Source organism: Lissotriton helveticus, chromosome 9, assembly GCF_964261635.1.
Source record: "Lissotriton helveticus chromosome 9, aLisHel1.1, whole genome shotgun sequence".
Lineage (NCBI taxonomy): Eukaryota > Metazoa > Chordata > Amphibia > Caudata > Salamandridae > Lissotriton > Lissotriton helveticus.
In genome coordinates, this window is record NC_136070.1 from 24,076,763 (window position 1) to 24,101,156 (window position 24,394).

At 56.3% G+C, this 24,394-nt stretch overlaps 1 protein-coding gene across 1 annotated transcript in view; it reads right to left on the reverse strand.

Moving 5' to 3' along the window:
- NPAS3 (neuronal PAS domain protein 3) overlaps positions 1–24,394 on the reverse strand; it is a 1,515,755-nt gene that overhangs the window by 327,655 nt on the left and 1,163,706 nt on the right. Inside the window, exon 8 of the mRNA XM_078659389.1 lies at positions 4,142–4,183. Within this exon, the coding sequence (XP_078515515.1) occupies positions 4,142–4,183 (42 nt within the window). The remainder of the gene's footprint in view (positions 1–4,141; positions 4,184–24,394) is intronic.

Below are 24,394 nucleotides of genomic sequence, written 5' to 3' on the forward strand. Positions count from 1 at the left end.
GTGATAGATGCTCGGGGTCTCCCTGGATGGTCCAGGCATTCCATGCTCTGGGGCTGATCACTAGAGATCCCCTTGGGAGGGACAGGCACAGCATTCCATGCTTTGCAGGTGATCGATTGTTGGACTTGGCCCTTCTGGCAGGTTCACCCCTAAACATTTTGCTTATTAAGGTGAATTGGTGGTAGTGATTTTTGGTTTCTGCGCACTTTACCACTGTGTTCCAGGGTAAAGTGCGTGCGTGTGGTCAGGTTGGCCTGCCCTCCCATAGAAATGCATGGGGAATGTGTGTGACCATGTTAGTTCCTGATGTGTGGGGAGTGCAGGCTCGAGTTTGGTATGTGTGGACTCGTGTGATTAAATGCTGTGCAATGGTGTATGCGGCGTGATTGTGTCTAGTGTGGAAGTGCCACTTCTAGACGTTGGTGTACCTGTGCAGTGAAGGTGCTGGCATGTGATTGGCTGGAGCTGGCTGGTGTGCCAGGCTCCAGGAGTCAGGATGGGTCTGCCCCAGTGGTGAGTGGAGAGATTAGCATGCTGATGTGAGGGAGGGGTGCACCTGGGACCTGAATAGGGCTGGGCTTTCCCCGCACAATGCTGGCTCCGCCCCCTGTGGTGCGACTGATGACCCTAGCCTAACTAGTGAATAGGAAGGGTGGCTGAGCACATCAGAGTGCTCCAAAACCAGCTGCGACTGGTTTTCCCCCCACCCTGCACCTAAGGATTTACCTGTATAAAAAGGGGCTGTGTCCCCAGAAATGTTGTTCTTCCTGATCCAAGCTGAGGGGGGCCTGCTGCTGCTGGGCGTCAGGAGGACCGCCACTGGGGATTGCCTCCCTGCCTAGGAGGACCCTGTGAGCTGGCCCCTGGGCCCAGACTTGCCCCCCTGCCCCCTGAAGGACTTGTTGCTGGACTTTGGGGACATCAGCGCATGAGAGCGCTTTACTTTTACCTTGTTGAAGCCCTACAGCACCTGGGAGCGCTGGATTTGCCCCCTAGCGCCCGGAGCTGCGATCCTTCGAGGGATTCCCCGGCGTGGGGATCCCCCCTTGTGGCGAGTCTTGCGGCGCGGGTGCCCACCCCGCTTATTTGCCGCTTCTTGCCCATTTTTGTGCATTACCTAACGGGTGCCCACCCCGTATTGCCGGGAGAATCACCGCCGCAGCCCCAAGCTCTCCCCGGCCACAGAGAAAACAGCCCCGCAGCATCACTAGCAGCGCCACGGTGGGATTGGACCCAGCGCCAGCGTCACGTACTGATTGGCCGGTGGGAAGCGGAAGAACCAGGAAGCGGACGGGAGGCCACCCCGAGCTCCTGCCCAGCAAGAAGAACAAGCCCGTCCTCCAGCGAAGTTCTCCCGAGGAGAGAGCCCCGCCGCCGCCGCCCGGAGAAGCCCGGCGGAGAGGAGCCGCCGCCGCGAGGAGCCGCCGCCTCCCCAAACAGCCGGTGAGTGCGGGCGTCCCCAGGGTCGCTCCTCCGCTCTGGGCAGTCTTGCGGCAGAAGAGCCCACGGGGCTCAGGGGGCATTCTGGGATTGCGAGTCCCCCGAGAAGGGCTCCCCCAGCGAGGCCCCATTTGTGTGAGAGCCTGAGGACTTCGGGGGCATATTTGTTGACGAGCCCCAAGAGGCTCAAGGCGGCATTTTGTTTATTTAGAGCCCACCAGGCTCACGGGCATTGCAAGTGTTTTGAGTCCCCCGAGCGGGACTCCACCAATTGCGAGGCCCCATTGTGGAGAGCCCACGAGAGGCTCCGGGGCATAATTGTACCTCGAGTCCCCCGAGAGGGACTCCAACGTCAAAGGGGGCATTTTCCTTTAGTGGTAGAGCGGCCCCGGAAGGCTGAGGGTCGCTCCCACTTTGCCCCACAGTTGTTCTTGGGCCCAGCAAGGCTCACGGGGCCACAAGTGTCTTGGTGGCCAGAGCCTGCGAGGCTCCACCGTGTTGGTCCCATCATCTCTACAGCTGCCCAGCACTTAGTGGGCAGCTGCTCCGTTTAGGCCCCCCTGACATTGGGACACAGGGCGTTTCAGCCCCAGAGAGGCCAGTTGGCCTGGGGACAGTCACAGGTTGTGGCCTAGGTGATTTCTGTGAAATTGTTCTTTGCTGCACCTCTGAATGTGTTTTTATGTGTCATGTGCTTTTCCCTACACCGCTGAATGTATGTTTATGCATCATGTGTTTTACCTACACCTCTGAATGTTGTGATGCATCATGTGTAATGTTCTTATGCCTATACCCCTAAACGTATAGTGATACTTAGGTGGTTGTTCTTCCTAGTACAGGTGATGCTAGTGAGGTCCTGGTTCCTGCGTGACATTCTCCTAAGATGGTTAGGGTTGCGTAGGTGGTACTTACCTCTTCCCCGTGATTACTGGTTGTGTGCTCTATTTTCTATTTTTGTGCTACAGTGATTATTATTCTAGTTCTAAAAGTGCTTATTCCTGACAGTGGTCCATGTGGCCCTGTCCTGTACATATATCCCCTATAAATTCTGCCTGTGCCTGTTGGCACCTTGTAAAGTGTGTGTTTTTATCTAATGTGTTTAGCATATTACAAGGGCTATTTTTATATATAACCTTGTGTGGAGTTTCCTTTGTGGTGGGCCTTGGGTGTTGTTGCTGGGTGCCACGTTGCCTAGAGGGTGAGCAGGGGTTATCTTTGGCGTGTAACTCCCTTGCCCTGACTAGAGTGGTGGTTTCTGCCTGGCTTTGGCGCAAGCCTCAGCCAACTGGAAATCCCATTTCTAATATCGATGCTCTGGATCCATTTGCAGGGAACATGCACAGCATTGAATGATTTGGAGGTGATCAATGCTCAGGATCCATCTGAGAGGGACAGGCACAGCATTCCATGCTTTAGAGGTAATCGCTCTATGCACCTCCTTAGGAGGGACAGGCACAGCATTCCATGCTTTAGAGGTAATCGCTCTATGCACCTCCTTAGGAGGGACAGGCACAGCATTCCATGCTTTAGAGGTAATCGCTCTATGCACCTCCTTAGGAGGGACAGGCACAGCATTCCATGCTTTGGAGGTGATCCATGCTTTGGGAGTGATCGATGCTCAGGACATCACAACATTCTATGTTTTAGAGGTAATCGATGCACAGCATATCATGCTTTGGAGGTAAAAGTACAGTTTTATTTTTTTATGTGCTGAGTCTCCACCCTTAGTGTGCAGACTTGGCATTTGTAAAATACCTTTGTGAATAGGTAAAAAACTTAAACTTACACAGAATTGGAAGTTGACCTTTGTAAAGTATTGGGTCCTTGGTGTTTGGTCTCATGCTATACAGTAGCGTCATCAGCTGATTGAGACAAAGCCCATGGAGGGTTGAAGGGGGGAGAAGAGTGCTGCTGCACAGATACGGTTGCATGCAGGGCCGGACTGGGAACCAAAACCGGCCCCGGCAAAGTGCTCGACCCGGCCCCGGGGGGAGGTCTGAGCTCTTTGCCGGGGCCGGTTTTCGGCCGATATTTTTGCAGGGCCGATTTTGCAGCTATGCTGCATAAACGGCCCTGTAACAAAAACGGCCCCCAGGGGCCCAAAACCGGCCTCCACCCTTGCGGCATACCGGGGGATTGCCCGGTGCCCGCAACGGCCAATCCGGCCCTGGTTGCGTAAATGGGTAGAGACAGCTGCAGCACTGCCCTGTAAGTGAGTGAGTGTGAATGTCTCTTCCTGGCCGTCTCAGCGACGGAAGAGCACATCCCGCACACTGAAGCAGCCTGCAAGCAGCATGTGGCGCCTAACAAATCACATATAAATAAACATGTAAATAAACAGAAGGATAAATAAATAGCGCTGCGAGGCTGGGCCCTCCCGTCTCCTGCATACATTGATTTTTGACGCCTCTTCCCATTATCTAGCTGCTGAATTGGGCACGGCGAGGCCGCCACAATAGCTTTGTGATTGTGGAAGGTGCCGCTGACGCCTCGGTCCAGGCCACTTATCCCGCCATGATTACCATGCCAAGGACTATTTGGGTTGCAGTCACTTAGTGCTGCTACACCGAACACATCACCCATTCCAGTGCGCAGCACGCCACACGCGCCAAGCATTTGCATCAAAATTGCATGTTCTAATCGAGGCTCTCCCTGCGGACCGATCTCCCTTGAAAATGATCCAATTGAGGCCCCTGCACACGTGTCAGCCTCCACGCTGGTAACGGACGAGGATGGTGATACGCTGTGGCCACCCGGCACAGCCGTGAGTCTCCCAGGGGCGAGGGGGGAAGCTGCCACCACATCTGGGGTTACCTTCTCTGAGCAATGGCCTGTAAACCCCCTCACCCTATCAGAAACTCTACTAGGACGTACTCACCACCGGCACAATTGTTATGTTACCAGCCTGTGTTCAGCACATTTCCACTGCTGGCCTGTCTCCCAGCACCTCTGGAATCTGGTTGCAAGTTCCTTATGGGACCTTGACTTGTGGATAGGGTTGAAAAAAGCAAAGATCTATTGAGATGTTACATTGGCATCTTACAGGGTGTGTTGACCCCAGACTGGACGTTAGGTATCCAGACTTTTTGTTTGGTCCTGGTGTCACAGTAATCTAGAGCGACCAGAGAGACCTGTGCGGTCACCAGCGAGAGCAGAGCATGCGGGGTGACAGTCACCAGGAAAACCTACTGCACGCCTGTCACCAGAGAGAACCTGATACACGTCTGTCCCAGTGAGCACCTACTGCACGGCTGTCACCAGAGAGAACCTACTGTACGGCTGTCACCAGAGAGAACCTACTGCACGACTGTCACCAGAGAGAACCTACTGCACGACTGTCACCAGAGAGAACCTACTGCACGGCTGTCACCAGGGAGAACCTGCTGCACGGCTGTCACCAGGGAGCACCTACTGCACGGCTGTCACCAGAGAGAACCTACTGCACAGCTGTCACCAGGGAGAACCTACTGCACGGCTGTCATCAGAGAGAACCTACTGCACAGCTGTCATCAGGGAGAACCTACTGCACGGCTGTCACCAGGGAGAACCTACTGCACAGCTGTCACCAGGGAGAACCTACTGCACAGCTGTCATCAGGGAGAACCTACTGCATGACTGTCACTAGGGAGAACCTACTGCACAGCTGTCATCAGGGAGAACCTACTGCATGACTGTCACTAGGGAGAACCTACTGCACGGCTGTCTTCAGGGAGCACCTACTGCATGACTGTCACTAGGGAGAACCTACTGCACGGCTGTCATCAGGGAGAACCTACTGCATGACTGTCACTAGGGAGAACCTACTGCACGGCTGTCTTCAGGGAGCACCTACTGCACGGCTGTCACCAGGGAGAACCTACTGCACAGCTGTCATCAGGGAGAACCTACTGCATGACTGTCACTAGGGAGAACCTACTGCACGGCTGTCTTCAGGGAGCACCTACTGCACGGCTGTCGCCAGGGAGAGCCTACTGCACGGATGTCACCAGGGAGAGCCTACTGCACGGCTGTCACCAGGGAGAACCTACTGCACGGCTGTCATCAGGGAGAACCTACTGCATGACTGTCACTAGGGAGAACCTACTGCACGGCTGTCTTCAGGGAGCACCTACTGCATGACTGTCACCAGGGAGAACCTACTGCACAGCTGTCATCAGGGAGAACCTACTGCATGACTGTCACTAGGGAGAACCTACTGCACGGCTGTCTTCAGGGAGCACCTACTGCATGACTGTCACCAGGGAGAACCTACTGCACGGCTGTCATCAGGGAGAACCTACTGCATGACTGTCACTAGGGAGAACCTACTGCACGGCTGTCTTCAGGGAGCACCTACTGCATGACTGTCACCAGGGAGAACCTACTGCACAGCTGTCATCAGGGAGAACCTACTGCATGACTGTCACTAGGGAGAACCTACTGCACGGCTGTCTTCAGGGAGCACCTACTGCATGACTGTCACCAGGGAGAACCTACTGCACGGCTGTCATCAGGGAGAACCTACTGCATGACTGTCACTAGGGAGAACCTACTGCACGGCTGTCTTCAGGGAGCACCTACTGCATGACTGTCACCAGGGAGAACCTACTGCACAGCTGTCATCAGGGAGAACCTACTGCACGGATGTCACCAGGGAGAGCCTACTGCACGGCTGTCACCAGGGAGAACCTACTGCACGGCTGTCATCAGGGAGAACCTACTGCATGACTGTCACTAGGGAGAACCTACTGCACGGCTGTCTTCAGGGAGCACCTACTGCATGACTGTCACCAGGGAGAACCTACTGCACAGCTGTCATCAGGGAGAACCTACTGCATGACTGTCACTAGGGAGAACCTACTGCACGGCTGTCTTCAGGGAGCACCTACTGCATGACTGTCACCAGGGAGAACCTACTGCACGGCTGTCATCAGGGAGAACCTACTGGATGACTGTCACTAGGGAGAACCTACTGCACGGCTGTCTTCAGGGAGCACCTACTGCATGACTGTCACCAGGGAGAACCTACTGCACAGCTGTCATCAGGGAGAACCTACTGCATGACTGTCACTAGGGAGAACCTACTGCACGGCTGTCTTCAGGGAGCACCTACTGCACGGTTGTCGCCAGGGAGAGCCTACTGCACGGCTGTCACCAGGGAGAACCTACTGCACGGATGTCACCAGGGAGAGCCTACTGCACGGCTGTCACCAGGGAGAACCTACTGCACGGCTGTCATCAGGGAGAACCTACTGCACGGCTGTCACCAGGGAGAACCTACTGCACGGCTGTCACCAGGGAGAACCTACTGCACGGCTGTCGCCAGGGAGAACCTACTACACAGCTGTCACCAGGGAGAACCTACTGCATGGCTGTCATCAGGGAGAACCTACTGCACGGCTGTCACCAGGGAGAACCTACTGCACGGCTGTCACCAGGGAGAACCTACTGCACGACTGTCACCAGGGAGAATCTACTGCACGACTGTCACCAGGGAGAACCTACTGCACGGCTGTCACCAGGGAGAACCTACTGCACGGCTGTCATCAGGGAGAACCTACTGCACGGCTGTCACCAGGGAGAACCTACTGCACGGCTGTCACCAGGGAGAACCTACTGCACGGCTGTCACCAGGGAGAACCTACTGCACGGCTGTCGCCAGGGAGAACCTACTACACAGCTGTCACCAGGGAGAACTTACTGCATGGCTGTCATCAGGGAGAACCTACTGCACGGCTGTCACCAGGGAGAACCTACTGCACGGCTGTCACCAGGGAGAACCTACTGCACGGCTGTCACCAGGGAGAACCTACTGCACGGCTGTCATCAGGGAGAACCTACTGCACGGCTGTCACCAGGGAGAACCTACTGCACGACTGTCACCAGGGAGAACCTACTGCACGGCTGTCACCAGGGAAAACCTACTGCACAGCTGTCACCAGGGAGAACCTACTGCACGACTGTCACCAGGGAGAACCTACTGCACGGCTGTCACCAGGGAAAACCTACTGCACGGCTGTCACCAGGGAGAACCTAGTGCACGACTGTCTTCAGGGAGCACCTACCGCACGGCTGTCTTCAGGGAGCACCTACTGCACGGCTGTCATCAGGGAGAACCTACTGCACGGCTGTCACCAGGGGAACCTACTGCATGGCTGTCATCAGGGAGAACCTACTGCACGGCTGTCATCAGGGAGAACCTACTGCACGGCTGTCACCAGGGGAACCTACTGCATGGCTGTCATCAGGGAGAACCTACTGCATGGCTGTCATCAGGGAGAACCTACTGCATGACTGTCACCAGGGGAACCTACTGCATGGCTGTCTCCGGGGGGAACCTACTGCACGGCTGTCACCAGGGAGAACCTACTGCACGGCTGTCACCAGGGAGAACCTACTGCACGGCTTTTACCAGAAAAATCTATTGCACGGCTGTCACCAGAGAGCACCTAATACATGGTGGTCACCAGGGAGAACCTACTGCACAGCCGTGCAGTGGGTTCTCATGATGACAGCCGTGCAGTAGGTTCTCATGATGACAGCCGTGCAGTAGGTTCTCATGATGACAGCCGTGCAGTAGATTGTCCCTGATGACAGCCGCTTGTTGCAAACCACCTCTAATTCACCCTAAGATTAGCGATCAAAATAACGAGGCAGGCGCTGGGTACTGGATGGCGAAGAAAAGGTTTATTTCTCCAGAGGAGAACACATCACATCAGACACCGGGGCTATCTGTGGCATGGCCTTTTATATGCTTTTTTGTCAGTTTATTACATGGTCAAACATTCCTGGCATCAGTTTATTGCATAGTCAAACATCCTTGGAATCCCCGCCTCAAGTTAGTTCCCACACAAACTCAGCAGCAATCGTCCCTCCACCAAGATCTAACAGATGATCGCTATCTCGCAGCTGGATATTCCGACAGGATCTAAAACGAGTGGGATCGGTCAGGTCTAAGGGTTCGTGTCTTTGATTGGATCAGGCCCCTTTGTTGGTGAAGCAAGTTCTGTCGTATGTGGGTAATACCCTATGTCCAGAGGGATCGGTTAGTGCCTGGGACCGGATTGAGTGGCCAGGTGCAGTGGAGGAGGTTATCAAAGGGGCCTGCCCGTGTGTGGAGGATGAAAGGATGAGCAGGTTGGGTGCGGGAAGTGACTCCGGGGCATTGTCATGCTGACGAGGTTTTACGACCCTGGTACATGTGTTCAGGCTTAGTCAGAGCGTGGGGGATGATAGCGAGGTCGGGGTGACTCACAGGTGACCAGCAGAGCATGAAATGGCCGCGATGTCTAAAATGGTTGCTGCTTACGCGCACGTAAAGGCCTTCGCTAAGCAAGATGGCGCCGGCAATGTTCATATTTTTCATTTTATTTTCTACGCTACTGCACAGCTGTCACCAGGAAGAACCTACTGCACAGCTGTCACCATGAGAACCTACTACACAGCTGTCACTAGGGATAGCCTACTGCAAGGCTGTCACCAGGGAGAACCTACTGCGCGGCTGTCACCATGAGAACCTACTGCACAGCTGTCACCATGAGAACCTACTACACAGCTGTCACTAGGGATAGCCTACTGCACGGCTGTCACCAGGGAGAACCTACTGCACGGCTGTCACCAGGGAGAACCTACGGCACAGCTGTCACCAGGAAGAACGTACCGCACCATTTTTACCAGGGAGAGCCTACTGCATGGCAGACAGCATCAGCTGAAGTCTCTAGTGCGCATGTCGGGTTGGACAGGTCTCTGACTATGGCCAGCCGAACACGCGCTCTTCAGGCCTGAAACCAGAGCTCTGTTAGTGTGCCGGGGCAACAGAGCACAGTCCCCCTGATCTCCTTTGGAGCGCTGGGTTCAACTGTCCAAACCAATCTCTGCTTTGTTTTGATGCAGCTTCAAATATAGAAAGCATGAGAGCAGAGCCTGGATTGGTTCTGGGCAAGCTAGCCTGTCTCTGAGCTGGCCCGTGCGTTTAAGGCAGCGCCTGGGTGGGACACACATTACCAATCATTGCATGGCATTGTTTTAAGGCCATACAGTATTTGGTCATTAGTGATAGGTCTTCGGATGCAGGGGATGTTGGCGAGGGCGAGGTTGGCAGAGCAGAGGAGGCGGTTGGGGTGTAGAAGGTAAGTCGTCTGTTGAGGTATGCTGGTCCGGTGTTGTGGGGTGCCTTGTGTGCGTGGGTGAGGAGCTTGAAAGTTATCCTCTTGTTGATGGGGAGCCAGTGCAGGTCTCTCAGGTGGGGTGTGATGTGGCTGCTACGAGGGATGTCGAGGAGCAGGCATGGAGCGGTGTTTTGAATGCGTTGAAGTCCTTTCAGGAGTTTGGCAGAGGCTCCTGCGTAGATGGCGTTTCCGTAGTCCAACCTGCTGCTGACGAGGGCCTGGGTGACCGTCCTTCTGGTTTCTGTGGGGATCCACCTGTAGATCTTGCGGAGCATGGGTAGCGTTTTGAAGCAGGAGGACGAGACGGCGTTGACCTGCTTTGTCATGGAGAGAGTAGAGCTGAGGATGACCCCCAGGTTGCGTGCGTGGCCGGTGGGTGTTGAAGCGGTTCTGCCACCAGGAGTCGTCCCAGATCGAAGGGGTGGAGCCGAGGATGAGGACTTCCGTCTTGTCCAAGTTTAGCTTCAGTCAGTTGTTCTTCATCCACTCTGCGACGGCCTTCATCCCTTCGTGGAGGTTGGTTTTGGCGGTGTGGGGGCCGTTGGTGAGCGAGAGGATCAGCTGGGTGTCGTTGGCATAGGAGATGATGTTGAGGTCGTGCAGTTGGGCGACGTGGGCGAGCGATGCCATGTAGATGTTGAACAATGTAGGCGCGGTTGGGACTTCTGCCCCAGACTGTCAAAGTGATTTGGTACCTCTGGGCTTCCCACTTTCCAGGTAACAATGGATACGAACTGCACAAAGATGCACTTACAAAAACTACACGATACAAGAAGCGACACGCGTCTGGTGCGTCGCGATCCGGGCGATGATTTCTCGCTAATTGGTGACATAGACATTAAAATGGGAATTTGCACGTTTGTTTCAGATTAAACGACGCCTCTTGATAAACACTGAATATTTATGGTGGCTGTGTTGATGAAAACTGGTGCCCATAAAAATAATTGTAGTAAACAGCAATGTCATTAAGGCAGCAATGAAAACAGTTTATTACCGAGTGGGCTCGGCATTGGGCCCCCGCGCTTTGATTATCCACATTTCGAGTCCTGGGGCCAAACTCCACTCAGAAAAGCCACAGAGAGAGCTCTGCAAAGCCAGACAAACAACCATTCTGCAGAGCGGATTCCAGCTCGGTGGGCTGTTTGGAAGCAGTGATTGGGCTGAGAGCCCGAACCGGGGGGGGGGGGAGATGTGGGGGCTGAGGGGAGGGAGTGAGCTGCTGAGGGGGAGCAGGGCCTGCTATGGGGAGGGAGTGAACTGCTAAGAGGAGAGGAAGACCTGCTGAGGGGAGGGAGTGAGATGCTAAGGGGGAGCAGGATCTGCTGAGGGGAGGGAGTGAACTGCTATGAGGAGAGCAGGACCTGCTGAGGGGAAGGAGTGAGCTGCTATGAGGAGAGCAGGGCCTGCTGAGGGGAGGGAGTGAGCTGCTGAGGGGGAGCAGGACCTGCTGAGGGGAGGGAGTGAACTGCTGAGGGGGGAGCAGGATCTGCTGAGGGAAGGGAGTGAGCTGCTGAGGGGGGAGCAGGGCCTGCAGAGGGGAGGGAGTGAGCTGCTGAGGGGAGAGCAGGACCTGCTGAGGGGAGGGAGTGAGCTGCTGAGGGGAGGGAGTGAGCTGCTGAGGGGGGAGCAGGGCCTGCAGAGGGGAGGGAGTGAGCTGCTGAGGGGAGGGAGTGAGCTGCTGAGGGGGGAGCAGGGCCTGCAGAGGGGAGGGAGTGAGCTGCTGAGGGGAGAGCAGGACCTGCTGAGGGGAGGGAGTGAGCTGCTGAGGGGGAGAAGGGCGTGCTGAGGGGAGGGAGTGAACTGCTAAGAGGAGAGCAGGACCTGCTGAGGGGAGGGAGAGGGAGTGAGCTGCTGAGGGGGAAGCAGGACCTGCTGAGGGGAGGGAGTGAACTGCTGAGGGGGGAGCAGGGCCTGCTATGGGGAGGGAGTGAACTGCTAGGAGGAGAGCAGGACCTGCTGAGGAGGGGGGGGTGCATTGATGAGGGGGGAGCAGGACCTGCTGAGGGGAGGGAGTGAACTGCTGAGGGGGAGCAGGACCTGCTGAGGGGAGGGAGTGAACTGCTGAGGGGAGGGAGTGAACTGCTGAGGGGGGAGCAGGACCAGCTGAGGGGAGGGAGCTGCTGAGGGGGAGCAGGATCTGCTGAGGGGAGGGAGTGAGCTGCTGAGAGGAGAGCAGGATCTGCTGAGGGGAGGGAGTGAGCTGCTGAGGGGGAGCAGGATCTGCTGAGGGGAGGGAGTGAACTGCTAAGGGGGGGAGCAGTACCTGCTGAGGGGAGGGAGTGAACTGCTGAGGGGGAGCAGGATCTGCTGAGGGGAGGGAGTGAGCTGCTGAGGGGAGAGCAGGACCTGCTGAGGAGAGGGAGTGAGCTGCTGAGGGGGGAGCAGGACCTGCTGAGGGGAGGGAGTGAGCTGCTGAGGGGGAGCAGGATCTGCTGAGGGGAGGAAGTGAACTGCTGAGAGGAGAGCAGGACCTGCTGAGGGGAGGGAGTGAGCTGCTAAGAGGAGAGCAGGACCTGCTGAGGGGAGGGAGTCAACTTCTAAGAGGAGAGCAGGACCTGCTGAGGGGAGGGAGTGAACTGCTAAGACGAGAGCAAGGCCTGCTATGGGGATGGAGTGAGCTGCTGAGGTGGGAGCAGGACCTGCTGAAGGGAGGGGGTGAGCTGCTGAGGGGGAGCAGAGGGGGTCAGAACCTGCGGAGGGGAGGGGGTGAGCTGCTGAGGGGGAACAGAAGGGGTCAGGACCTGCTGAGGGGAGGGGGTGAGCTGCTGAGGGGGAGCAGGGTCTGCTGAGGGGAGGGAGTGAACTGCTGAGGGGGGAGCAGGGCCTGCTGAGGGGAGGGAGGGAGCTGCTGAGGGGGAGCAGGGCCTGCTATGGGGAGGGAGTGAACTGCTGAGGGGTAGCAGGAACTGCTGAGGGGAGGGAGTGAGCTGCTGAGGGGCGAGCAGAGGGGGTCATCAGGATCTGCTCAGGGGAGGGGTGAACTGCTGAGAGGAGGGGAGAGCCTTAACAGCTAGCAGGAGAGCGGGAACTACTGAAGGAAGAGACTGAATTTCTAAAAAGTGAGCAGAAACGGTTTCTCTAGGACTGTGAATCTACCGGGGCGTCTGACTAGGACTGTGAATCTACCAGGACATCTGGTTAGGACTGTGAATATACTGGGACGTTTGATGAGGACTTTGAATCTACCAGAAAGTCTAGTAAGGAGTGTGAGTCTACCGGGGCATCTGACTAGGACTGTGAATCTACCAAGGCATCTGACTAGGACTGTGACTCTACCGGATTTCTGTCTAGGACTGTGAATCTACCGGATTTCTGTCTAGGACTGTGAATCTACCGGATTTCTGTCTAGGACTGTAAATCTACCAGGACTTCTGGCTAGGGCTGTGAATCTACCAGGACGTCTGGCTAGGGTTGTGAATCTACCAGGACTTCTGGCTAGGGCTGTGAATCTACCAGGACACCTGGTTAGGACTGTGAATTTACTGGGACGTCTGGTTAGGACTGTGAATCTACTGGGATGTTTGATGAGGACTTTGTAACTACCAGAAAGTCTAGCTAGGACTTTGAATCTACCAGGACGTCTGTCTAGGACTGTGAGTCTAGCTAGGTCTGTGAATCTGCTAGGTCTTCTGGCTAGGATGGTGAATCTACTCGGACGTCGGGCTAGGACTGTGAATCTACCAGACTGTGCATCTACTGGGACGTCTGGCTAGGACTGTGAGTCTAGCTCGGTCTGTGAATCTGCTGGGATGTTTGACAAGGACTTTGAATCTACCAGAACGTCTGGCTAAGACTGTGAGTCTACTAGGTCTGTGAATCTGCTGGGTCGTCTGGCTAGGACTGTGAATCTACCGGGGCGTCTGACTAGGACTGTGAATCTACTAGGACGTCTGGCTAGGACTGTGAATCTACCAGGACGTCTGTCTAGGACTGTGAGTCTAGCTAGGTCTGCAAATCTGCTAGGTCTTCTGGCTAGGACTGTGAATCTACCAGGGCGTCTGACTAGGATGGTGAATCTACTAGGACGTCGGGCTAGGACTGTGAATCTACCGGACTGTGCATCTACTGGGACGTCTGGCTAGGACTGTGAGCCTAGCTAGGTCTGTGAATCTGCTGGGATGTTTGACAAGGACTTTGAATCTACCAGAACGTCTGGCTAAGACTGTGAGTCTACTAGGTCTGTGAATCTGCTGGGTCGTCTGGCTAGGACTGTGAATCTACCGGGGCGTCTGACTAGGACTGTGAATCTACTAGGACGTCTGGCTAGGACTGTGAATCTACCGGTCTGTGAATCTTCTGGGATGCCTGGATAGGACTGTGAATCTACTGGGACGTTTGACGAGGACTTTGAATCTACCAGAACGTCTGGCTAAGACTGTGAGTGTAGCTAGGTCTGTGAATTTGCTGGGTCATCTGGCTAGGACTGTGAATCTACCGGGGCGTCTGACTAGGACTGTGAATCTACTTGGACCTCTGGCTAGGACTGTGAATCTACCAGACTGTGAATCTACTGGGACGTCTGTCTAGGACTGTGAGTCTAGCTAGGACTGTGAATCTACTAGGACGTCTGGCTAGGACTGTGAATCTACCGGACTGTGAATCTACTGGGATGTCTGGTTAGGAATGTGACTCTAGTGGGACGTTTGACGAGGACTGTGAATCTACCAGGACGTCTGTCTAGGACTGAGAATCTACCAGGACGTCTGACTAGGACTGAGACTACCGGATGTCTGTCTAGGACTGTGAATCTACCCGGACATCTGACTAGGACTGTGAGTCTAGCTAGGGCTGTGAATCTATCGGGATGTCTGACTAGTACTGTGAATCCACCAAGACGTCTGGATAAGACCATGAGTCTACCAAGACGTCTGTCTAGGACTGTCAATCTACCAGGACGTCTGTCTAGGATAGTGAATCTACCAAGGCGTCTGACTAGTACTGTGAATCTACCAAGCCATCTGACTAGGACTGTCACTCTACCGGATTTCTGACTAGGACTGTGAATCTACCAAGGCATCTGACTAGGACTGTGAATCTACCAGATTTCTGTCTAGGACTGTGAATCTACCGGGGCATCTGTCTAGCACTGTGAATCTACTGGGGCGTCTGACTTGGACTGTGAATCTACCCGGACGTCTGGCTAGGGCTGTGAACCTACCAGGACTTCTGGCTAGAGCTGTCAATCTACCAGGACATCTGGTTAGGACTGTGAATCTACTGGGACGTCTGGTTAGGACTGTGATTCTACCATGACGTCTGTCTAGGACTGTGAGTCTAGAAAGGTCTGTGAATCTGCTAGGTCGTCTGGCTAGGACTGTGAATCTACCAGGGCGTCTGACAAGGACGGTGAATATACTTGGACGTCTGGCTAGGACTGTGAATCTACCGGACTGTGAATCTACTGGGATGTCTGGTTAGGAATGTGACTCTAGTGGGACGTTTGACGAGGACTGTGAATCTACCAGGACGTCTGTCTAGGGACTGTGAATCTACCAGGACGTCTGACTAGGACTGAGAATACCAGATTTCTGTCTAGGACTGTGAATCTAACCGGACATCTGACTAGGACTGTGAGTCTAGCTAGGACTGTGAATCTACCAGGATGTCTGACTAGTACTGTGAATTCACCAAGACGTCTGGATAAGACCATGAGTCTACCAAGACGTCTGGCTAGGACTGTCAATCTACTAGGACGTCTGTCTAGGATAGTGAGTCTACCAAGGCGTCTGACTAGGACTGTCACTCTACCGGATTCCTGTCTAGGACTGTGAATCTACCGGGGTGTCTGACTAGGACTGTGAATCTACCAAGCCATATGACTAGGACTGTGACTCTACTGGATTTCTGACTAGGACTGTGAATCTACCAAGGCATCTGACTAGGACTGTGAATCTACCAGATTTCTGTCTAGGACTGTCAATCTACCGGGGCATCTGTCTAGGACTGTGAATCTACTGGGGCGTCTGACTAGGACTGTGAATCTACCGGGGCATCTGTCTAGGACTGTGAATCTACTGGGGCGTCTGACTAGGACTGTGAATCTACCAGGACGTCTAGCTAGGGCTGTGAATCTACCAGGACTTCTGGCTAGGGCTGTGAATCTACCAGGACGTCTGTTTAGGACTGTGAATCCACTGGGACGTCTGGTTAGGACTGTGAATCTACTGGAACGTTTGACGAGGACTTTGAATCTACCAGAACGTCTGGCTAGGACTGTGAATCTACCGTGACGTTTGTCTGGGACTGTGAGTCTAGCTAGGTCTGTGAATCTGCTAGGTCGTCTGGCTAGGACTGTGAATCTACCAGGGCGTCTGACAAGGACGGTGAATCTACTTGAACGTCTGGCTAGGACTGTGAGTCTACCGGACTGTGAATCTACTGGGACGTCTGTCTAGGACTGTGAGTCTAGCTAGGTCTGTGATTCTGCTGGGAGATTTGACAAGGACTTTGAATCTACCAGAACGTCGGACTAAGACTGTGAGTCTAGCTAGGTCTGTGAATCTGCTGGGACGTCTGGCTAGGACTGTGAATCTACTGGGACATTTGACGAGGACTTTGAATCTACCAGAACGTCTGGCTAAGACTGTGAGTGCAGCTAGGTCTGTGAATTTGCTGGGTCGTCTGGCTAGGACTGTGAATCTACTGGGGCGTCTGACTAGGACTGTGAATCTACTTGGACGTCTGGCTAGGACTGTTAATCTACCGGACTGTGAATCTACTGGGACGTCTGTCTAGGACTGTGAGTCTAGCTAGGACTGTGAATCTACTAGGATGTCTGGCAAGGACTGTGAATCTACTGGACTGTTAATCTACTGGGATGTCTGGTTAGGAATGTGACTCTAGTGGGATGTTTGACGAGGACTGTGAATCTACCAGGACGTCTGTCTAGGACTGTGAATCTACCAGGACGTCTGTCTAGGACTGAGTCTACCGGATGTCTGTCTAGGACTGTGAATCTACCCGGACATCTGACTAGGACTGTGAGTCTAGCTAGGGCTGTGAATCTACCGGGATGTCTGACTAGTACTGTGAATCCACCAAGACGTCTGGATAAGACCATGAGTCTACCAAGACGTCTGGCTAGGACTGTCAATCTACCAGGACGTCTGTCTAGGATAGTGAATCTACCAAGGTGTCTGACTAGGACTGTGACTCTACCGGATTTCTGTCTAGGACTGTGAATCTACCGGGGTGTCTGACTAGGACTGTGAATCTACAAAGCCATCTGACTAGGACTGTGACTCTACCGGATTTCTGACTCGGACTGTGAATCTACCAAGGCATCTGACTAGGACTGTGAATCTACCAGATTTCTGTCTAGGACTGTGAATCTACCGGGGCATCTCTCTAGGACTGTGAATCTCTGGGGAGTCTGACTAGGACTGTGAATTTACCAGGACGTCTGGCTAGGGCTGTGAATCTATCAGGACTTCTGGCTAGAGCTGTGAATCTACCAGAACGTCTGGTTAGGTCTGTGAATCTACTGGGACGTCTGGTTAGGACTGTTAATCTACTGGGACGTTTGACGAGGACTTTGAATCTACCAGAACGTCTGGCTAGGACTGTGAATCTACCATGACGTCTGTCTAGGACTGTGAGTCTAGCTAGGTCTGTGAATCTGCTAGGTCGTCTGGCTAGGACTGTGAATCTACCAGGGCGTCTGACAAGGACGGTGAATCTACTTGGACGTCTGGCTAGGACGGTGAATCTACCAGACTGTAAATCTACTGGGACGTCTGTCTAGGACTGTGAGTCTAGCTAGGTCTGTGGATCTGCTGGGACGTTTGACAAGGACTTTGAATCTACAAGAACGTCTGACTAAGACTGTGAGTTTTACTAGGTCTGTGAATCTGCTGGGACGTCTGCTAGGACTGTGAATCTACTGGGACGTTTGACGAGGACTTTGAATCTACCAGAACGTCTGGCTAAGACTGTGAGTGTAGCTAGGTCTGTGAATTTGCTGGGTCGTCTGGCTAGGACTGTGAATCTACCGGGCCGCCTGACTAGGACTGTGAATCTACTTGGACGTCTGGCTAGGACTGTGAATCTACCGGGCTGTGAATCTACTGGGACGTCTGTCTAGGACTGTGAGTCTAGCAAGGACTGTGAATCTACTAGGACATCTGTCTAGGACTGTGAATCTACCGGACTGTCAATCTGCTGGGTCGTCTGGCTAGGACTGTGAATCTACCAGGACGTCTGACTAGGACTGAGACTACCGGATGTCTGTCTAGGACTGTGAATCTACCCGGACATCTGACTAGGACTGTGAGTCTAGCTAGGGCTGTGAATCTACCGGGATGTCTGACTAGTACTGTGAATCCACCAAGACGTCTGGATAAGACCATGAGTCTACCAAGACGTCTGTCTAGGACTGTCAATCTACCAGGACGTCTGTCTAGGATAGTGAATCTACCAAGGCGTCTGACTAGGACTGTGAATCTACCAAGCCATCTGACTAGGACTGTGACTCTACCGGATTTCTGACTAGGACTGTGAATCTACCAAGGCATCTGACTAGGACTGTGAATCTACCAGATTTCTGTCTAGGACTGTGAATCTACCGGGGCATCTGTCTAGCACTGTGAATCTACTGGGGCGTCTGACTTGGACTGTGAATCTACCCGGACGTCTGGCTAGGGCTGTGAACCTACCAGGACTTCTGGCTAGAGCTGTGAATCTACCAGGACATCTGGTTAGGACTGTGAATCTACTGGGACGTCTGGTTAGGACTGTGATTCTACCATGACGTCTGTCTAGGACTGTGAGTCTAGAAAGGTCTGTGAATCTGCTAGGTCGTCTGGCTAGGACTGTGAATCTACCAGGGCGTCTGACAAGGACGGTGAATATACTTGGACGTCTGGCTAGGACTGTGAATCTACCGGACTGTAAATCTACTGGGACGTCTGTCTAGGACTGTGAGTCTAGCTAGGTCTGTGGATCTGCTGGGACGTTTGACAAGGACTTTGAATCTACCAGAACGTCTGACTAAGACTGTGAGTCTAGCTAGGTCTGTGAATCTGCTGGGACGTCTGGCTAGGACTGTGAATCTACTGGGACGTTTGACGAGGACTTTGAATCTACCAGAACGTCTGGCTAAGACTGTGAGTGTAGCTAGGTCTGTGAATTTGCTGGGTCATCTGTCTAGGACTGTGAATCTACCGGGGCGCCTGACTAGGACTGCGAATCTACTTGGACGTCTGGCTAGGACTGTGAATCTACCGGGCTGTGAATCTACTGGGACGTCTGTCTAGGACTGTGAGTCTAGCAAGGACTGTGAATCTACTAGGACGTCTGTCTAGGACTGTGAATCTACCGGACTGTGAATCTGCTGGGTCGTCTGGCTAGGACTGTGAATCTACCGGGGCATTTGACTAGGACTGTGAATCTACTGGGATGTCTGGGTAGGAATGTGACTCTAGTGGGACGTTTGACAAGGACTGTGAATCTACCAGGACATCTGTCTAGGACTGTGAATCTACTGGGACGTCTGACTAGGACTGAGACTACTGGATTTCTGTCTAGGACTGTGAATCTACCCGGACATCTGACTAGGACTGTGAGTCTAGCTAGGGCTCTGAATCTACCGGGATGTCTGACTAGTACTCTGAATTCACCAAGACGTCTGGATAAGACCATGAGTCTACCAAGACGTCTGGCTAGGACTGTCAATCTACCAGGACGTCTGTCTAGGACTGTGAATCTACCGGGGTGTCTGACTAGAACTGTGACTCAACCGGATTTCTGTCTAGGACTGTGAATCTACCGGATTTCTGTCTAGGACTGTGAATCTACTGGGGCATCTGACTAGGACTGTGAATCTACCAGGACGTCTGTCTAGGACAGAGAATCTACCAAGGTGTCTGACTAGGACTGTGACTCTACCGGATTTCTGTCTAGGACTGTGAATCTACCGGATTTCTGTGTAGGACTGTGAATCTACTGGGGCATCTGACTAGGACTGTGACTCTACCGGATTTCTGTCTAGGACTGTGAATCTACGGGATTTCTGTGTAGGACTGTGAATCTACTGGGGCATCTGACTAGGACTGTGAATCTACCAGGACGTCTGTCTAGGACAGAGAATGTACCAAGGTGTCTGACTAGGACTGTGACTCTACCGGGGCATCTGACTAGGACTGTGAATCTACGGGATGTCTGGCCAGGGCTGTGAATCTATCGAGCCTTCAGTCTAGGCCCTGACACAACTATGTAGGCCGGCCTTTTCCGAAAGCACAAAAGCACCAGCCTTTTGGCCTCGCGGATGGAGGGGCCCGGTGGCCCCGCCCTGAGGGCCACACAGTCGCTCAGGTGTTGGGGGCGTGAAGGAAGGCGGACAGAAACCCCCTGAGCACGAATGAATCGAAGGAGGCGGAAGTGGAGAGAGCTGGAGGTGCGGAAGTGAGATTAACTGAGAGCACTGCCGTCTCAAGACACTGGAGTGTGGCAGCTGCAGTCCGGGGCCCTCCCGGGGCCCTCAGCCCCCCCCCCCTCGGTCCTCCCGCGGCCCGCGCGCCGGGCCAATCTCATCCTGTTTGAACAGTTTGATGAAGTCGGGGCCGATGGGTATCCGACCATTTTGTTTAATTTATAAATGGGTTTTCGTCTGATACGTAAATTATCGTCGTTCCCGCATAATGCAAGGGGGAGCGGTGCGCGTGCCGAGAGCACCGAGCCAGGGCCCGCATGCAATGAGTGGGGGAGGGGGGATCTGGAGGTACCAGAGGAGGGGGGCTCTGACCGCCCCCCCACCCCCCTCTTCCAGCGCTCTGGCTCTTTACTACGCTCCTCGTTACATTCTAGCACTGCGGGTTAAATTCCTAAATTATCTGTTAGTCTATATGGTCTGAAATCTGAAACCAGGGCGGTCCGCCAACACCAGGTGGCCCCACCCAGACCAGGAGGCCCCACCCAGACCAGGAGACCGCATCCAGGCTATGAGGCCCAGACCAGGAGGCCCCACTCAGACCAGGAGGCCCCACCCAGACCAGGAGGCCCCACTCAGACCAGGAGGCCCCACCCAGACCAGGAGGCCCCACTCAGACCAGGAGGCCCCACTCACACCAGGAGGCCCCACCCAGACCAGGAGGCCCCACTCAGACCAGGAGGCCCCACTCACACCAGGAGGCCCCACTCACACCAGGAGGCCCCACCCAGACCAGGAGGCCCCACCCAGACCAGGAGGCCCCACTCAGACCAGGAGGCCCCACCCAGACCAGGAGGCCCCACTCACACCAGGAGGCCCCACTCACACCAGGAGGCCCCACCCAGACCAGGAGGCCCCACTCAGACCAGGAGGCCCCACTCACACCAGGAGGCCCCACCCAGACCAGGAGGCCCCACTCAGACCAGGAGGCCCCACTCAGACCAGGAGGCCCCACTCACACCAGGAGGCCCCACCCAGACCAGGAGGCCCCACTCAGACCAGGAGGCCCCACCCAGACCAGGAGGCCCCACTCACACCAGGAGGCCCCACCCAGACCAGGAGGCCCCACCCAGACCAGGAGGCCCCACCCAGACCAGGAGGCCCCACCCAGACCAGGAGGCCCCACCCAGACCAGGAGGCCCCACCCAGACCAGGAGACCGCATCCAGGCTATGAGGCCCAGACCAGGAGGCCCCACCCGGACAAGGGGCCCAGCCCACACTAAGAGACACAGACCAGGAGGCCCCACCCAGACCAGGAGGCCCCACTCAGACCAGGAGGCCCCACTCAGACCAGGAGGCCCCACCCAGACCAGGAGGCCCCACTCACACCAGGAGGCCCCACCCAGACCAGGAGGCCCCACTCAGACCAGGAGGCCCCACCCAGACCAGGAGGCCCCACTCACACCAGGAGCCCCACCCAGACCAGGAGGCCCCACTCACACCAGGAGGCCCCACCCAGACCAGGAGGCCCCACTCACACCAGGAGGCCCCACCCAGACCAGGAGGCCCCACTCAGACCAGGAGGCCCCACCCAGACCAGGAGGCCCCACCCAGACCAGGAGGCCCCACCCAGACCAGGAGACCGCATCCAGGCTATGAGGCCCAGACCAGGAGGCCCCACCCGGACAAGGGGCCCAGCCCACACTAAGAGACACAGACCAGGAGGCCCCACCCAGACCAGGAGGCCCCACTCAGACCAGGAGGCCCCACCCAGACCAAGAGGCCCCACTCAGACCAGGAGGCCCCACCCAGACCCGGAGGCCCCACCCAGACCAGGAGGCCCCACCCAGACCAGGAGGCCCCACCTAGACCAGGAGACCGCATCCAGGCTATGAGGCCCAGACCAGGAGGCCCCACCCGGACAAGGGGCCCAGCCCACACTAAGAGACCCAGACCAGGAGGCCCCACCCAGACCAGGAGGCCCCACTCAGACCAGGAGGCCCCACCCAGACCAGGAGGCCCCACCCAGACCAGGAGGCCCCACCCAGACCAGGAGGCCCCACTCACACCAGGAGGCCCCACCCAGACCAGGAGGCCCCACTCAGACCAGGAGGCCCCACCCAGACCAGGAGGCCCCACCCAGACCAGGGGCCCAGCCCACGCCAAGAGACCCAGACCAGGAGGCCCCACTCAGACCAGGAGGCCCCACCCAGACCAGGAAGTTACACCCAGACCAGGCGACCCACAATAACCAGGAGCACCATGCCCAGACCAGGACACCCGGCCTAGACCAGGAGGCCCCACCCAGACCAGGAGGCCCCACCCAGACCAGGAGCCCATCCTACGCCAGGAGACCGCATCCAGGCTATGAGGCCCACACCAGGAGGCCCCACCCGGACCAGGGGCCCAGCCCACGCCAAGAGACCCAGACCAGGAGGCCCCACTCAGACCAGGAGGCCCCACCCAGACCAGGAGGCCCCACCCAGACCAGGAGGCTCCACCCAGACCAGGAGGCCCCACTCAGACCAGGAGGCCCCACCCAGACCAGGATGCCCCACTCAGACCAGGAGGCCCCACCCAGACCAGGAGGCCCCACCCAGACCAGGAGGCTCCACCCAGACCAGGGGCCCATCCTACGCCAGGAGACCGCATCCAGGCTATGAGGCCCAGACCAGGAGGCCCCACCCGGACCAGGGGCCCAGCCCACACCAAGAGACCCAGACCAGGAGGCCCCACTCAGACCAGGAGGCCCCACCCAGACCAGCAGGCCCCACTCAGACCAGTAGGCCCCACTTGTGGAGAAGTGTGGCTCAATGGTTAGAGCAGGCAGACCTTGATGCAGAGCTCTGGCCAGGGACCAGGGTTCGATTCCCGCCTCGGCGGGTCTCCGGCTCATTAATTCCCCTGACTGGATATTCTCGCCTCAGTGCCTGTTCTGATCATGGGTCCCACGCTGCAACTCTGGGCAATAGCTTGCTTAGTCTCCACAACGGCCCCAAAAGCGCTGGGATGCCTGGCTGCACCTGGGGGGTGCCCAGGAGTGGATATTTCCCAGGAAAGCCAGGAACGGTTCCTAAGCGGTATACGGACAGCGCCGGGACACCTCCGGTGGAGGTAGCTGTACGCTTTACAAATTCCGACATTTACATTTATTTTTATTTACTCAGACCAGGAGGCCCCACCCAGACCAGGAGGCCCCACCCAGACCAGGAGGCCCCACCCAGACCAGGAGCCCATCCTACGCCAGGAGACCGCATCCAGGCTATGAGGCCCACACCAGGAGGCCCCACCCGGACCAGGGGCCCAGCCCACACCAAGAGACTCAGACCAGGAGGCCCTACTCAGAACAGGATGCCCCACTCAGACCAGGAGTCCCCACCCAGACCAGGAGGCCCCACCCAGACCAGGAGGCCCCACTCAGACCAGGAGGCCCCACCCAGACCAGGAGGCCCCACTCACACCAGGAGGCCCCACCCAGACCAGGAGGCCCCACCCACACCAAGAGACCCAGACAAGGAGGCCCCACTCAGACCAGGAGGCCCCACCCAGACTAGCAGGCCCCACTCAGACCAGGAGGCCCCACCCAGACCAGGAGGCCCCACCCAGACCAGGAGGCCCCACCCAGACCAGGAGCCCATCCTACACCAGGAGACCGCATCCAGGCTATGAGGCCCACACCAGGAGGCCCCACCCGGACCAGGGCCCCAGCCCACACCAAGAGACTCAGACCAGGAGGCCCCACTCAGACCAGGAGGCCCCACTCAGACCAGGAGGCCCCACTCAGACCAGGAGGCCCCATTCAGACCAGGAGGCCCCATTCAGACCAGGAGGCCCCACTCAGACCAGGAGGCCCCACTCAGACCAGGAGGCCCCACTCAGACCAGGAGGCCCCACCCAGACCAGGAGGCCCCACTCAGACCAGGAGGCCCCACCCAGACCAGGAGGCCCCACCCAGACCAGGAGGCCCCACCCAGACCAGGAGGCCCCACTCAGACCAGGAGGCCCCACCCAGACCAGGAGGCCCCACTCACACCAGGAGGCCCCACCCAGACCAGGAGGCTCCACCCAGACCAGGGGCCCATCCTACGCCAGGAGACCGCATCCAGGCTATGAGGCCCAGACCAGGAGGCCCCACCCGGACCAGGGGCCCAGCCCACGCCAAGAGACCCAGACCAGGAGGCCCCACTCAGACCAGGAGGCCCCACTCAGACCAGGAGGCCCCACCCAGACCAGGAGGCCCCACTCAGACCAGGAGGCCCCACTCAGACCAGGAGGCCCCACCCAGACCAGGAGGCCCCACTCACACCAGGAGGCCCCACTCAGACCAGGAGGCCCCACTCACACCAGGAGGCCCCACTCGGACCAGGAGGCCCTACCCAGACCAGGAGGCCCCACCCAGACCAGGAGGCCCCACTCAGACCAGGAGGCCCCACCCAGACC